Raw genomic sequence first — 15997 nt, 5'->3', positions numbered from 1 at the left:
TCTCTTGTCTCCTTCTTTCTTCTCTTGCTTCTTCTCCTCCTTTTTAAACTAGGCATTCCCCAAAGGTTAGTCCCCTGTTCTCTCCTCTCATTCACAGCAGCAACAGTCATCTCTTCACAGATGACTCCTAAATCCCTTTATGTCCTGGAGCTTCCTGCTTTTCTTGGTGTTTCTGTTGTCTGATAGATGTTTGTCTGATGGATACCCTGAAGGTACTTCAAGATAAGTATGTCCCAGAATGATTTCTTCTCTCTTCTGGAACAGAGCTAGCATCTGATCTGCCCAATGCTTAAACCTTTGAAGTTATCTTACATTCAGTTTCAAACACATTCACTTGGTAGCTAAATCCTTTCTGCCTTACCTTAGTAATAGAGGAAGCAATCTCTCTCACTTCCATCTTCCCCTTTTTATTTCTGGTGTCAAATTTGTGGCTTAGACTTGGTACCTTTCGTTTAGAGAATATTGTAATATTCTTGCCTTTTTTTTTTTTTTTGCCTTCATTATTGCTTCTTTGGTAGTCTTGTCATGTGTTCTGCCTGTGTGTGCTTATTAATATTTTCCTAGTTAAAAACCTTAGTCTTCCCATTGCCTATATAGTAAAGTCAGATTTCTGCTTTACCGCTATACATTCCCCAGACCCTGCTTCCTCCAGCCTGGGCTCAGTTATTTCCTTATTGTATTTGAACACCATCATCATCTTTATCTCTTTCTCTCCCATAAATAGTTTGACTTTTGCTCTAAGGCCTAGCTTGAATTTCTAGTCATTTAAGAGTTGTTTCTAAATATTGCCTCTGATCAAAGTTACTCCCAACCATAATCTTTGGCCTGAGGTTTCATCACTCTTTTTATATTTCTAATAAAAAAAAATTTATCTTTTGGTTTGTTTTTCCTCTGCTCCTTTAGACTTTGAGTGCACAGATTTGAGGTAATCATATTCCTCTGTTCATAGCACATTATATGCGTACCAAACACTTTCTTGTTTTGTTTCCTTCCTTATCAGTTTCTCCCATCATCCTCTTTCTTTTGGAAACATATCCTAATGTATAACACATGAATTACATATATCTGTATATAAGCATGGTGACTACTTTGCTTCACAAAAAGTGTGAGTTTTGAGTACTTCAACCTTTGTACAAAGTGATCAGTAAATTTTTTTTTTACTTGAAATTAACTGAAAATTGCTGGTTTTTCTAGCTTCCATATTGCTTACACTAAGAACCCAGGGATTTAATTTCAGTTTTGCTCTTCCACATCTAATTAGTTATGGCAGTCCTGAACCTTACCAGTTTTTTCTTTTCCTGTTGCAAACTTCAGACTTGCCTCAACTTTCCCCTTTTGTAGTAATTTTTCAGCTGGGTCCTGCTTTCAGTCTCACCCTTGTGAAATCTTTCATTGTTTCCACAGTTATCTTAAAAGAATCCAGATCAAATCAGGCCACTCATTCCTAAGGCTTTGAAAAGAACCCTCAGAAATCAACAAGATCTCTCCCCTGTTTTTCTCCATTTTTCCACTAAATAGCTTCTTCTGCTAAATAATTCTTATACTGCCTCTTCTGCAGCTGTATATGTAACTTTTTTTTTTCTGGGGGAGAGGTGGAAACACTTTATTTTAAAAATTAGGAGTCCTTACAGTTCTGATTTTAAAAGCAAGGGAGTGGAGTACATGTAACTTTTTTACAACACATTTTTACTTGTAGGGCTTTATGCCGTATCATTTTTTTGTCTTTTGAAGTTCAACTTTTTTTTTCACAACCTGTTTCAAGTGTTCACCTGCTACATTCTTCCTTACCACTTTTTTTAATTATAGTATTTATTTCACTGTGTTTTTCGTTAAAACTTTTTGGAAACACGTCTTAATTCCCAGTGTCTGGTTCATTCTTTTTTTCCCTTTAACACAAAGCATAAAGTCTTGAATGTAATGAGATTGTAACTACTCTTAGGGCTATGATGGGTACCGGCTTTATTTTTCAAATATTGTACAATGATTTAACAGCTGTCAGCACTGTACAGCTGCCCCTGAACAAATACTTTCTGAAATGATGCAGTTTTTTAATCTGAAATTTGTTGATGAAAATACGCATACATCATCATTTTTTATTTGCTAACTAAACAGCTGTGCTTTTTGGCAAGAGAAGAAATCATTTTTACATATTATCATAAGATTGAGACTTTAAAAACAGGATCTGCTATGCTCAACACTTAGAATTCATAATTAGATACTACAGTTAAATAGACCAGAACATTTGCTGTAAATTTAAAATCTGTGGGCCTAGTGAAGCATTTGATGTGTGGGGTGTGGTTCCTGTTTTGTGTGAAAATTAGTACTATGAATGTCAAAAGTGATGTCTTTGATTTTTATAAAACCCAAGATTGAGAAGTTGCTGCCACTTTTAACTGCTCAGTGCACATTGCTGGTATGTATATGCAAGCAATTTTGTAGGCACTGTTGGGCATACAAAGTTGTAGGAAATGATGTTCTTTTTTTTCAGGAACCTCCAAGTCTGTTGATAATAAGCAGACATAGACGTTTTTATAAAATTTAGTAGAATTGTAAGTGCCATAAAATGGTACAGGTGAAACACCACGTGGCAGTGAGGTACTGAACTGACTGATAAGATTTCAGAGTAGCAGGTGGAGGGGAGGAAGCCCAGAGCATATCCTGGGAATAACTGGTAGTCTGATTTGATTGTAAGAGAACATACAGAAAGGCAAAACTGAATAGATAGGCAGGCTGGGGCTTAACTGAAGGGCTTTACATACTAGATTAAGGATTTTGGATTTGATTTAGTTGGCCAGGGAACCTTTGGTTGTTGAATAGAGAGTTACCTGGTCATAGCTGTAGTTAAAGAATATTAATGTTGTCTTGTGTGATGTGGTTTAAATGCAAGTTAAAGACTAGAAGACTTGTTTCAGCTTGAGGTCATATTCTTCCCCTCTCTAAAGACCGTTTTTTAAAATTCATAATGTGACCCTTCTGGTTTTCTAAATTAATTTTAGAAAATCTTCAACTGTGGCTTAGTTGTTCTTTATATACCATGGTGAGTTTTTCTATCATGCCTAACCTATTTGAAACTGCCTTTACTGAGATGCTGAATTAGTCATAGCTTTACTTTTCACTTCCTGTTAGTGTTTGAATAATTATTTTGAGCATATTTAATACTTATTACCATATATTTTAGCTTTATTGTGTCTTCAGTGGCTTTTCCCAAGTGCATAGTAAAGTCAAATGAATGGAATAAATATTTCTGAAGGTAGCAAAGTATAATGGAAAACCATGCATTAAAAAAAAATGGCGTCCTAGTGGAAAGGGGAGGGAAAAACTTTGTCTTTTCTTATTGATAGAATAAATACATTTTATTAAAATCCCAAATTTAATTTGCCACATGTTCAACTGTTTCTTGCTTTATTATCCTAGTTTTTTATTGATCATCTTACCTAGAATTTCCTGATAATAATAATCAGGAAATTCTAGGTAAGAATTTATATATAGGTAAATTGATACAGGTAAGAATTGATATAACTAGGTTAGAATTGATATAACTTTCGAAAGTAAAACCTTTTGTCCTCTGTTTAGGTGTGTAGAATTATTGTTCATTAGACTTAGGTGTATTAGGAGAGGGATAGTCTGCTGTAACACTTACACATTTGCCCAAGGAGGATGTACCTCTGATAGTTGCTGCTTTTTAAAAATATCTTTTTCCTCTCTGCTTTCCTGTGTGTGTCTTCTTTTCCTTCTACATTTGCTGTAGTCTGAATTCAGCAGTAACACAGATTTTAAAATGTTGATTGATGTTAAGACACAGTCAAAAATTTGATTGAAAATTAATTTGTAGGCAAGTAAGGCTTGTAGTGAGCTTCCCTGGTGGCTCAGTGGTAAAGAATCTGCCTGCCAATGCAGGAGTTGCGGGTTCAGTCCCTGGGTTGGGAAGATCTCCTGGAGAAGGAAATGGCGACCCACTCCAGTATTCTTGCCTGGGAAATCCCATGGACAGAGAGCCTGGTGGGCAACAGTTCATAGGGTCTCAGAAGAGTTGGGCACGACTTAGTGACTAAAAACAAAAACAACAAAGTCTTGTAGTAAACCAGAAGTATGACTTATTTATTATCAGAGTTCATTATTTTAAAGACAGAAAGGGCTTTGCAGATTATTTTATCCAAGGTGGTGGCTGCTGTGGGTGGGTGTAGAGCGGTTAGGTAGTTTGTATGAAATCTCTTACTTAGTGCCTGAGCTGAGATGAGAATCCAGGTCTTTTGGTTCATAGTTTATTGTTTTTTCTGGTACAGTGCACAGTTGAATGAATACTCATTCTCACTGATATCAGATGTCTTGGATTCAAGTAAGAAATTAGATGATTTTTTGTTTTAAAGTCACCTGCAAGGATGAGATAACGAAGTATTGGTTTTCAGTAAGAAGAACTGGGCCATAGTATTCTGTGACAGTTGGACTGCTTCTCAATTGTAACTAGTATTCTTCTTTTTAAGAGAGTTTTGCCGCCTCATCTAGTATTACATTTTTAACAGATGGTAGACACTCCATTGAAGAACATATTAACTTTAGAAACAAGGCTAGCAAAAGACTAGAGTGGAACTTGGACAATTCAAATACAGTTCTTGTCTACAGGAAAACTTTTTTTCAAACTTTGGATGGTTTAATTTTTTACAATTGGTTTATAAAGCTGACTTCTTAAAGGTTAAGAGGATTTCTTTGTTTTATTTTCGGTATGCTTTTGCTGTTTTAAACTATGAATTAAGGCTGCCAGACACCATTTGCTGAAAAAGAAGACAAGGGAAGTCATGTGGAGAACTGTTAGAATGTGTGCTGTGCCGCGCTCAGGCGTGTCCTCCTCTGCGGCCCGGGGACTGCAGCCCGCCAGGCTCCTCTGTCCATTGGATTCTCCAGGCCAGGATACCGGAGTGGGCTAGAATGTAGAGGTCCCTGAAGTGGCTGGATATGGGAAGAAACTAACAGAAATATTAGTACTTTTCATATAATGAATTAGAAAATATAATGTGGAAAGGAGATTCAAAATAGCAACCAAAGTGTGAAGTACCTGGGAATCTATGTAAGTAACGTAATAATCCTGTGATACAAAACCTACAGAGTTACTGGGCCCATTAACCCAACGGTTAAAACCTTGAGAAGAGATAGTATCAACCTGTTAGGAACATCTGAAATTATAAAGATGTTAATTTAATCCAAGTTAATTTATGACTATAATATGAATTCATCAAAATTTCAGTGGATTTGGTCTGTTTATTTTTTTTCATTTATTTATTGTAATTTAACATGGTTCTAAACCTGAGCTGCACAGTAGAATTACCTGGGGAATTTTAAAGGATATCAGTGTAGGCCACGGAGAAGGCAATGGCACCCCACTCCAGTATTCTTGCCTGGAGAGTCCCATGGACGGAGGAGCTTGGTAGGCTCCAGTCCATGGGGTCGCTAAGAGTCGCACGACTGAGCGACTTCACTTTCACTTTTCATTTTCATTTTCATGCATTGGAGAAGGAAATGGCAACCCACTCCAGTGTTCTTGCCTGGAGAATCCCAGGGACGGGGGAGCCTGGTGGGCTGCCGTCTATGGGGTCGCACAGAGTCGGACACGACTGAAGCGACTTAGCAGCAGCAGCAGCAGCAGTGTAGGCCATACCCCACATACCTCAGACTAATAAAATCAGAACATATTGGGGAGAGATCTAGATAACCATGTTTCTTAACCTTTTATATTCATCATCACAGTCTGTTGGTTTCAATTTTGGTTTTTGAATTTCTGTTTTAATCGGTTCTAAATATTTGTAATGAATGATATTTATATATTTTATTATTTCTTAGAGATTTTCAAAACAAAAAGGAAATTTTACTTACTAAATAACATAGCTTGTGATTACCATATGCGCTTATTAGACATGTATAAATCTAAGATACAGTACAGGATTTTAGTGATCTTATTTTTCCTATATCTTGAAGCATTTTACTATTAGGAATTATTAACAGCCACCCCCCCACACACACACACACCAAAAAAAAGAACATAGAAGTAATTGCCTAGAAGGATGATACAGTGATAAAATACCACCATTGCACCATTTTTCAGTTTTATTATTGCATTAACCAAAGGATTGCATCATTTTTCAAAAAGATACAAGAGCAGTTTGGAGATACCCTTCTTAGTCTTTTCTGTTTATTTTAAGCTTTCTTTTAACATATTTGCTAATATAGATTTTTTTAATTTTATCTTTTCCATATAATGACGATAAAAGGGCAAAACTATACATTTCAGAGCGATTAGACAAGTCAGAAGATAAGTGGAAAGAAAAGGCTACACTTAGACTTAATGATGATGGTAAAGCATTATTAGTGAAATCTCAGCCTGCAAGTCTTCAACTGATGATTTTCTCGACGATTTCTCAAGACTCAGAATTGATTAGTAAACAATGTTCCTAAAAGCAAATGGAAATATTATAGATTCATGCTTAATAACTTACGAGCAGTTAGTTGGATATAAGGGATACATCTTTTATCATTTGCAAACATACAGATTGTTTTGCATCTGTATGCATTCAATAACAGAAACATGGAATAAGAAATTTGCTATGTTTAAATTGTTATAAAGATTGTTCTTGAAGTTACTTTTTACTATCCCTTTATTCGTATTGCTGTAAGTTGGTTGTAAAATGACTTAATGTAGTAAAAGTAAATGAAAAGAATATTTTGGATCCAGATGGTACATTGAGATGACTGTTCTTTCTGGTGTTCTAAAGGTTAGAGCTCCCCTGTGGTTTCAGGTAGCTAAGTTGGGAACCACTGTTCTGAGAAGATGTCATCTGGACGAATAAACAGAGGAGATTAGCTAAAACATGTAAAATGTTAAATAATGGGAACTACTCTAGGCTGGTTTTACCAGGTGCATGTTACTGACAAAAGAATTAAAAACAGAGTAAAGGATTAGACCAGACAGCCCAGAAGTAGTGTTACAATACTGCATAAAAGTTTAATATGAGAGAACATCATAAATCAGTAGATTAGATTATTAATACCAATAAATAATAGCTACCACATGTTGACTACTTGCTTTGAACATTATTTATACATTATCTCCTTTAATCCTCTCCTGACGTAGCTATTATTATTTCCATTTATAAGTATGGAAACCTGAGGTCACACAGTATTTGATGATTCTAGAGCAGTTAACATCTTTAGAGTGTGAATATTTGAAAAGAAAAAAGGGTTTTTCACCTATGCCAGAATAAATTTCAGGTGTATAAAAGCATTAAATGTAAAATTCATCTAATAAGACAGAATACTAAATAGGAACACCTGATATCTGGATAAGAAAAGTTTAGCAGTCATGGGAAAAAAATCACAAAGGAAAATATATGTAAGTATAACTACTTACGAAAAACTCCCTCTGTGTCAAACACCATAAACAAAATTGCAGAATAATATACTAGGAAAATCACTGAGGTAAATGGGTTAATAGCCTTTTTATATAATATACAGATTAATAATTAAATAGATGAACATAGGAATACAGATTAGTAAACATATTAGAAAATGGCTGGCCTCACTAGGTAGCTATAAAATAAAACATTCAGTTAAATTGAAAGTACTCTTCTTTCCTGTTTTAGGACCTTTGTTCATAGTATTAGTTCCTTTGTAAAGCTGACTCCTCATCCTTTAAGACCCATTGTGTAGCACCACCTCAGTGAAGTCTTTGAATTATTGAATAAATGAGTTTTTTCCCTATATCTCGGCACACTGCTGATTTCCTTCATTGCACTTCACCTTTTAGAATCACCTGTTCATTTACTTACTTACTGTCTTTATTCTCTACTAGACTCTGAGCTCTGAGAGGAAAAGGATAATATCCAGCATTTAGAAAGTATTCAGTAAACAGTTTTTGAATGGATAGACATAATAAATAGAAGTAAAAGAAATGAATAAAAAATCTGCATTTAAAAAAATCTACGCTGCTGAAATTTTTAAAGGAAAATATTCAGTGTGAGACAAGATGGGTCGGTACAGTCATTGTGCTGCGTGGTAAGTTGGTATTGCCTTTCAGAATGGAAACCCTGTAAAAGGCAGCCTGTGCTCTGAGCGTTGGTGCCTTTTGACCCAGTAATTTTTCTTCTTGGAATCTATCCTAAATAAGCCTTCTCTGCCAGAAGATTTATTCTTCCTAGCTCTTACTGTATTCACTGGTATTCCTGCCTAAGAAAAGTAGACAGAAATTCAGTTGGGCCACATTTTATATTAATAGTTGTCTTCTTTTCCTGCAGGTATGCAAGGGGCTTGCTCTTTGGCTAGCCTCAGTATTCTTGCATTCTGATACCCTCACAAAACTCTTTGAGAGTTCTTACTGTTTGGGGCACCTCAGGTGGTAGACTTGAATTTGAACTCTGCGAGAAGGTAGAGGTCCTCTTTCAGCCTAGGCCAAAGGGTAATGCCTTATAAATCCAGTTTATTGAGAACCTGCTTTGGGGTATCTAGCAATTATCCAGTTAAAGGTGGTATTTTGATTTCCCGTTTGATAGTCTCTCATCCTCTCAGTCCCTCCCTGTTGTGCCCGGCCAACCTTCTTTTCTCTGTGTGTGTGTGTGTGTGTGTGTGTGTGTGTGGCATTTGTATATTCCGGGGTTTTCAAGCTCAGTGCTTCCCCTTGTCAGAAAATATTTCAGGACTGACAGGGATAAGGGAAGGGAGGCCAAAGGTCTTAAGTTCTTTGTGCTCATTGTTTTTCAAATATATTAATAGGTTATGGTCCATTACGGAAGTCAATCAAATGGGCTACAGCTGTCATTGAAATAAATGAAGATGCTAGAATACATCCGAAGAAAGCATTGGCACCCCACTCCAGTACTCTTGCCTGGAAAATCCCATGGACAAAGGAGCCTGGTAGGCTGCAGTCCATGGGGTCGCAAAGAGTTGCACACGACTGAGCGACTTCACTTTCACTTTTCACTTTCATGCATTGGAGAAAGAAATGGCGACCCACTCCAGTGTTCTTGCCTGGAGAATCCCAGGGAGGGCAGAGCCTGGTGGGCTGCCGTCTATGGGGTCGCACAGAGTCGGACACGACTGAAGCGACTTAGCAGCAGCAGCAGAATGCATCATACATAGTTGAATTATATATGTTTGTAACACTGCAATATGAAATACATTTCATATCAGTGTCACTGTCAAACTTTGAAAGCTATTTGTTCTAGCCAAGTAACAGTTAATGCCCTAAACTGCGCTTTCATTGCATAATTTTTAAACAGGGGAAGAGGTTTATGAACAGAGATTCAGGCTTCATACATTGCAGAATCAGAAGACTGGCCAAATAAATAATGATGACCTATCCTTTCAGGTTATTTTCTCAAATTAGTATTCTTTTATCCTCAGTAGGTTTAGGGTTTACTGTGAGGATCCAGAGGCTAGCAGTAACTTTTTTAGTTCTTGTAGAGTCAGTGGAGCCTTAAGGAATAATTAGTGTGCCGTAATATATTAGTTACAGCACGGGGGAATCAGCTTTGAGCCCCGGTTCTGTGACACCCATGAGCATGGTACTTAACTCCTTTGTGTCCATTTGCTCATCTGTAAAATGGAGCTAATAGTGCATATTCTATTATAAAGTTGTTCTGGGTAGGAAGTATAGCAACGCATGTGAAGTGCTTAGCTCTTGCTTGGGCTCCCAGTGAGTAGTTATTCCAGACTGTTTGCCTGAATCTCTCTCTTCATGCCTTCAGCTCACATTTCAGCTAATATTACTAGATGCTTCTTTGGGAGAGAAAAACTTCTCTAGTTATTTCACAGGAGTTTGAGACAGTTAAAATAGGAAAATAATAAATGTGAAAACCACTGCACAAATTTTCTTGATTTTTTTTTTTTTTTTTCCTGTTTACCTCCTCCCCAACTAGGAGGTAAGCCTTGAAAAGTGGGGACCTTGCCTGTGTTATTTAGATTTTTTTTTTTCCTGTACCTAAAGCCGTGCCTAACAACACTTGTTGAGTGTTTGACTATAATGTATATTATGAAAAATTATCCATAATTATACTTCCCAGAGCTAAATAACCATTGTGGATATTATAGTATATAGTTTTCTAATTTTACATACTTAACTAGTGTCTATGATTATGCGCTTATATCATATTTCATTGAGTCTAAAGATGAACAGGTTTTACTATATTTTGTGTCTTTAAAATTGGGATTCTTATAATCAGGAGTTTACTGTGATTTAATTGGCAGCATTTTTCATTCTCAATAGCACATAAAATGAGACTGTTATCTTAAAAATCAATAGGATCTTAGATTTGATGAAATTTGGTATATATTTGAAACAAAAATGAGATCATTATGTTCAGCTTTCCCCACCTAAATGTCTTGAACATTTTCCCATATCACTGTATTTAGATCTGTCATATTCTTAACAGATATTTAGCATATTAATTGTTCAACCAGTTCCTTTTTTAAAACATTGGAGCTTTTCCTTTTTTCTGTTACAGTGCTGCATTGAATACCCTTGTACATATCTTTATGCCCTCAAGTCAGTTTTCTTTTAAGCGCCTGGACCTACAGGTGCACATGTTTTCTGTAGTATATGAGGGTAACTGTCCCTATATCCGTAATAGAACTGCTTCCTAAGAAATTTAAATAATTGTGTTAATCTGCTGAATGAAAATATATCCTAATGTTTTATTTGCTGACTTAATTATAAATGGAATCAAGCCTCTTTGTATGTTTACTGTTTTTTATTTATGTGATGCACTTGTGTTAATTGGCTGGCAGATTTGCCCTAATTAGAAAGAGAGGCCATCACAATTTGGAGCCATGCATTGTCATTAATTCTTGGGAATAACTTTCGGGGGCAGAGTCCATTCTTGTGGAAGGCAAGAAGTCTTTATAAGGACCCAAGATTGGGGGAAAAATTAGATCTAGAGCTTAAATCTATGCTCATTTAAAATTAAATTAATATGGGTTTTGCATATTGCTAAGATGTTCTTGTCAACATTTTTAAGCACTTGTGCTGTGACAGGTGATGTGAGTTTCAAAGGTAGATATCGGATGATCTGTGCCCTTTAGTTTCCATTGCAGCCTGTGGAGAAGACAGATTTCAGTCCTTCCACAAGAGTGAGTCCAGAAGGTACAGGGAATATGAAGAGCACAGAGGCAGGTGTTCAGTCTAACTGAGTTTAAGGAAGGCTTCCTGGAGTAGGTATGAAACCTAACCTGAGTTTGGAAGGACAGTAAGAGTTAGCTGGGGGTAGTGAATGGTAAAGGATGCAACAGCGTGAGAGAAGATATGGGTGGTTGAAGTGGACTGCCATTGATGGGGTTTTCTTAGAACATAGGATTTGAGGTAAAGAGTGACTTAGGATGAGTCTGGGAAGATAACCAAGAACCAGATAATGAAGGGCTTTAAATGCCATACTAAAGATCTGCATTTTATAGGGTAAGGGAAGTAATTTTGAGTAATGGCATGATCAGATTTGCATTTGTGAAATTATTGCCTGAAGATTGATTAAGGGGCAAGACCTCAGGCAGTGAGATGTGTTGGGAAACCATTCTGGTAATCCAGGTGAGAGAACTGAGGCTTCAGCTCAGTGGTAAGAGCTTACTGGAAAAATTAGTCATTTCTCTTAGTTTATATTAATATAATATTTGACCCTCTTGTTCAGAATACCTCTGAGATTAAATTTTATGGAACTGATGACTTATTAATTTTCTAATTATTTGTTGTTTTACATCTGTAAGAAGTTTATTCTTTCATAAATATTCTCTTAACTAGTATGGTACTATATAGAGATGGTTAATAAGTGCTTTTGATGATTATGAAAATTGAGAGAGATTACCTCTTTTGGTGTGCTTAGTGATTATTTCAGAAACAATTGGAGAACTTTGCTTTGGGGTAAAAGCAGTGATTTGTAAGATTAAATTTAGATGGTATCACTTTTAAAAACTTATATGCATTTATAATTTGTATGTGCTGATTCCTCTCTCTCTCTTTTTTAAGGCTATTAGCAAAAGATGGTGGATCGCTTGGCAAACAGTGAAGCAAATACTAGACGTATAAATATAGTAGAAAACTGTTTTGGAGCAGCTGGCCAACCCTTAACTATACCTGGACGTGTTCTTATTGGCGAAGGCGTATTGACTAAGTTGTGCAGAAAAAAGCCCAAAGCAAGGCAGTTTTTCTTATTTAATGATATTCTTGTATATGGCAATATTGTCATCCAGAAGAAAAAATATAACAAACAACATATTATTCCCCTGGAAAATGTCACAATTGATTCCATCAAAGATGAGGGAGACTTGAGGAATGGATGGCTGATCAAGACACCAACGAAATCATTTGCAGTTTATGCTGCCACTGCCACTGAGAAGTCAGAATGGATGAATCATATAAATAAGTGTGTCACTGATTTACTCTCCAAAAGTGGGAAGACACCCAGTAATGAACATGCTGCCGTCTGGGTTCCTGACTCTGAGGCAACTGTATGTATGCGTTGTCAGAAAGCAAAATTCACACCTGTTAATCGTCGTCACCATTGCCGCAAATGTGGTTTTGTTGTCTGCGGGCCCTGCTCTGAAAAGAGATTTCTTCTTCCCAGCCAGTCCTCTAAGCCTGTGCGGATTTGTGACTTCTGCTATGACCTGCTTTCTACTGGGGACATGGCCACGTGCCAGCCTGCTAGATCGGACTCTTACAGTCAGTCGTTGAAGCCTCCTTTAAATGATGTATCTGATGATGACGATGATGATGATAGCAGTGACTAAGGGCATATATAAATATTTAATCGGGTGTGACTATCTGAGAAATCAGCTCTGGGGGAATGTAAAATTCTGAGCTTTCTCTCAGTTTTGCTCTTGCCATGAATTTGCCTGAGAAACTTTCAACCTATGTGCCTCAGTATACTCTATAGAAAATAGGTCCTGTTATCCCCCTCCCCCCGCCACCTCCCCTCACCTCCCCCAGCTCCCTATTCTTCTACAGGGACAGACTATTGCAAATGTATCAGACAAATGTTTGGTTTCTTGTTTTAATCCTAGACTACTATCTTGGATGGTTGGGAAGAGATATTTAACATATCATGTGCTGCATTGTTGTTTATTATATGTTCTGTTATATGGAAAAACTAAAAGCAAAGGATGGAGAAAGGAGTAAGATATGGTTAGTGAATTATGTTATTAGCTTTTTTCTAACCATCCTATCTAAAGGTTAAGATATCAGTAACAGAAATACATGTTTTGGAAATACTTTTTCATATACCAGGTGGTGCCTTATCATAATAGCACTGTTGCATGAAATAAGCCCCTACCTTCTCACTTTCTAGTTTGTTTTAAAACTACACTGGTGCTTTCTGAGGTAATAAAGTGAATGTTATAGATGGGTGTAATTAGGAAATACTTCTCATTTGACAGCTGCAGGTAACTAAATTTTGAGGTCCTTCATTCTGTATGAATATTTTTTCATAAAACATTATTGTGATTATATTTTTACTTTTTATAGGTACCAAATTATAATTGTCATTCTTAGGAGTTTGGTTTGAAATTTACCAAGGACAAATGGTTATTGCATTTTATCCACTGACATATTTTTAAGGTATAAATTCATCTGCTTTAACATTGTTTCTAGAATGAAAAATCTTATACAATTTCTCAAAATATAAACAATCTCTTTAAAAAAATCTCATGCTAGAGCACAGATAAAGATTTGGAAGAAATAATGTAGGAGGATGGTCAGTACAGACCAGTTAAGTTTGATAGACTTCATATCTGTGGAAGTATTTTCTATTTCAGTGTGAAACTATCTCGAATTTACAAATATAGTGTTATATTTTATAAAATTTTGTAAAGTCCCAAACAATATTTCTATTTTTGTAAAACAATTGTATGTTTTAATATGTTTCTGAAATCATTTTGCAATCTATGGGAGTAGAGCAGCAGTTGATCTTTCTAAATTGTGAACTTTATTGAGTCCGTCTAGATTGCTTTTGAGAAGGGGTAATTTTTCACTCTTTGCTTTTGAGGCAGCCATTAGGTTGAAAGTATATTTATCATATAAAACTTGATGCGTTTTGCACTACTCTCTCCATTTGTATGCTGCAAATAATCTTTCAAATACGAAAAATCAGCCTGAAGTTTGTTTTAAATTCTAAATTCTTTTGTTTTAAAATCTTTAAATCTGGATGTATGGCAAATGTCATGAGAGGTTTGATTTAATAATTTGTGACAGGGGATTCTTTGGTTTGGTTAAGGCACTAACTTAACTTTTAAATTGTGAAAGTGCCTGAGATAGGTCTCCCTGTAGGAAATGTGAAAGAAAGGCACAGCAGGCATTTTGTTTGTTTTAATATCATATGGACTTTTGTTTCTAAGCAATATTTACACATAATCAATAAACGTATCTGAAAAGAACCATAAAACCTGACATGTGCTGATGGAGAGTTGGTGGTACCTAGAAACCTAGCAAATTCAAGAACCAAGGGGAAATGTTCTGAGATAACATTTATGTTGGCAACCTCTATTGACTCTGTTTTTACAATAAAAAGTATTTTACAACTTTATCTTCTGTTCTGTGCATGTTGTAACTTGAAGATTTTTTATCCCTTGCTAAGGTTAACGGAGACATTATGCATATTTTACCTCATTTCAAGAGCTGTGAGTGTCTTCAATGTCAGGGGTCTCCAGCCTCCGGGATCTAATACCTGATGATCTAAGGTGCAACTGATGTAATAGAAATAAAGTGCACAGTCAGTGTAATACTTTTGAATCATACAGAAACCATGTCCCCACCCCACCCTGTACCCTGATCTGTGGAAAAATGGTCTTCCATGACACTGGTCCGTCCCTGGTGCCAGAAAGGGTTGGGCCCGCTGTTCTGTGGTTCAGGCATTATTCTAGGCACTAGGAGTAAAGCAGTAAACAGAAATTGCCTCTTTTTCATGGAATTTACCTGCAAGTAGAATCCAGACTGTTTTCTTCCAGACTTTTTTCTGTGTTTTTTGTAAAACTTAAGAATTTTACTTATAAACCTGAAATCATTTTGGTCCCAATTTCTCATCCTGTTCTTTTTAATGAAACTTACTTGGACTGTACTGGATCCCCAGTACATTAATGAAATTGATAACTGTTGGCATAAAGGAAACAAAATCCCATAGATGCCAAAGAAAAACGTTAAATTGAATACACCTTAATACAGGAGTTCATGCCTTTGGGTCAGGTACATAAAATGGCCATTTTGTACAAAATCAAATGTTTATGTCTTTTATGCTGAAATTCTTATAAATAGGTAGTTTTGAACTATACCATTATTCCTGAACGATTCCAGTAGTTGAGCTGCAGTCTTCTTTCTCTAACTTGTTCTTAAATACATGTTTTTGCCTTATACAGTAAAGTATTAGTTATCTACAAATACACTAGATTGCTGTACATTGTAGAAGATAAATTGAATAGTAATGACTAGGATGAAAGTACATGAAATTGTGTTTATTGGTAGTGACCAAAGTTTTTATTTAAAAGCTAAATTAGAATCATTCAACATGTATTAAATGTTAAATAAATACCACTGAGATACGAGCTAAATCAAATCCCTTATGGTTATACAGTGGAGGTGATGAATAGATTCAAGGGATTAGATCTGGTAGGGTACCTGAAGAACTATGGATACAAGTTTGTAACATTGTACAGGAGGCAGTGGCCAAAACCATCTCAAAAAAAAAAAAAAAAAATAGCTGAGGAAAGAAGAGATGCAAAAGGCAAAGGAGAAAGGAAATACCCAACTGAATGCAGAATTCCAGAAAATAGCAAGAAGAGATAAAGTCTTAAGTGAACAATGCAAAGAAATAGAGGAAAAAGAATGGGAAAGACTAGATATCTCTTCAAAAGAGCTGGAGATACTAAGGGAACATTTCATGCAAAGATGGGTACAATAAAAGACAAAACCAGCAAGGACCTAATAGAAGCAGAAGAGATTAAGAAGAGGTGCCTAAAATGCACAGAACTACACAAAAAAAGA

General features: G+C 36.1%; 1 protein-coding gene across 2 annotated transcripts; it reads left to right on the top strand.

The window, feature by feature from the left end:
• The first annotated feature begins 487 nt into the window (after positions 1–487).
• Positions 488–14546, top strand: PLEKHF2 (pleckstrin homology domain containing, family F (with FYVE domain) member 2). 2 transcript variants are annotated; one of them, XM_010833485.1, is made up of 2 exons: positions 488–2413; positions 11993–14546. In XM_010833485.1, exon 2 carries the CDS (start codon positions 12007–12009, stop codon positions 12754–12756), a length of 750 nt encoding a protein of 249 aa, XP_010831787.1. In that variant the 5' UTR covers positions 488–2413; positions 11993–12006; the 3' UTR covers positions 12757–14546. The 2 variants fall into 2 exon arrangements, with proteins under 2 accessions (XP_010831787.1, XP_010831786.1); XM_010833484.1 differs by lacking the exon at positions 488–2413 and adding an exon at positions 8603–8895.
• Positions 14547–15997: the final 1451 nt, after the last annotated feature.

Source organism: Bison bison, unplaced genomic scaffold (assembly GCF_000754665.1).
Source record: "Bison bison bison isolate TAMUID 2011002044 unplaced genomic scaffold, Bison_UMD1.0 scf7180017863702, whole genome shotgun sequence".
NCBI classification, from domain to species: Eukaryota; Metazoa; Chordata; class Mammalia; order Artiodactyla; family Bovidae; genus Bison; species Bison bison.
This window is presented reverse-complemented; position numbering and strand designations above follow the sequence as displayed.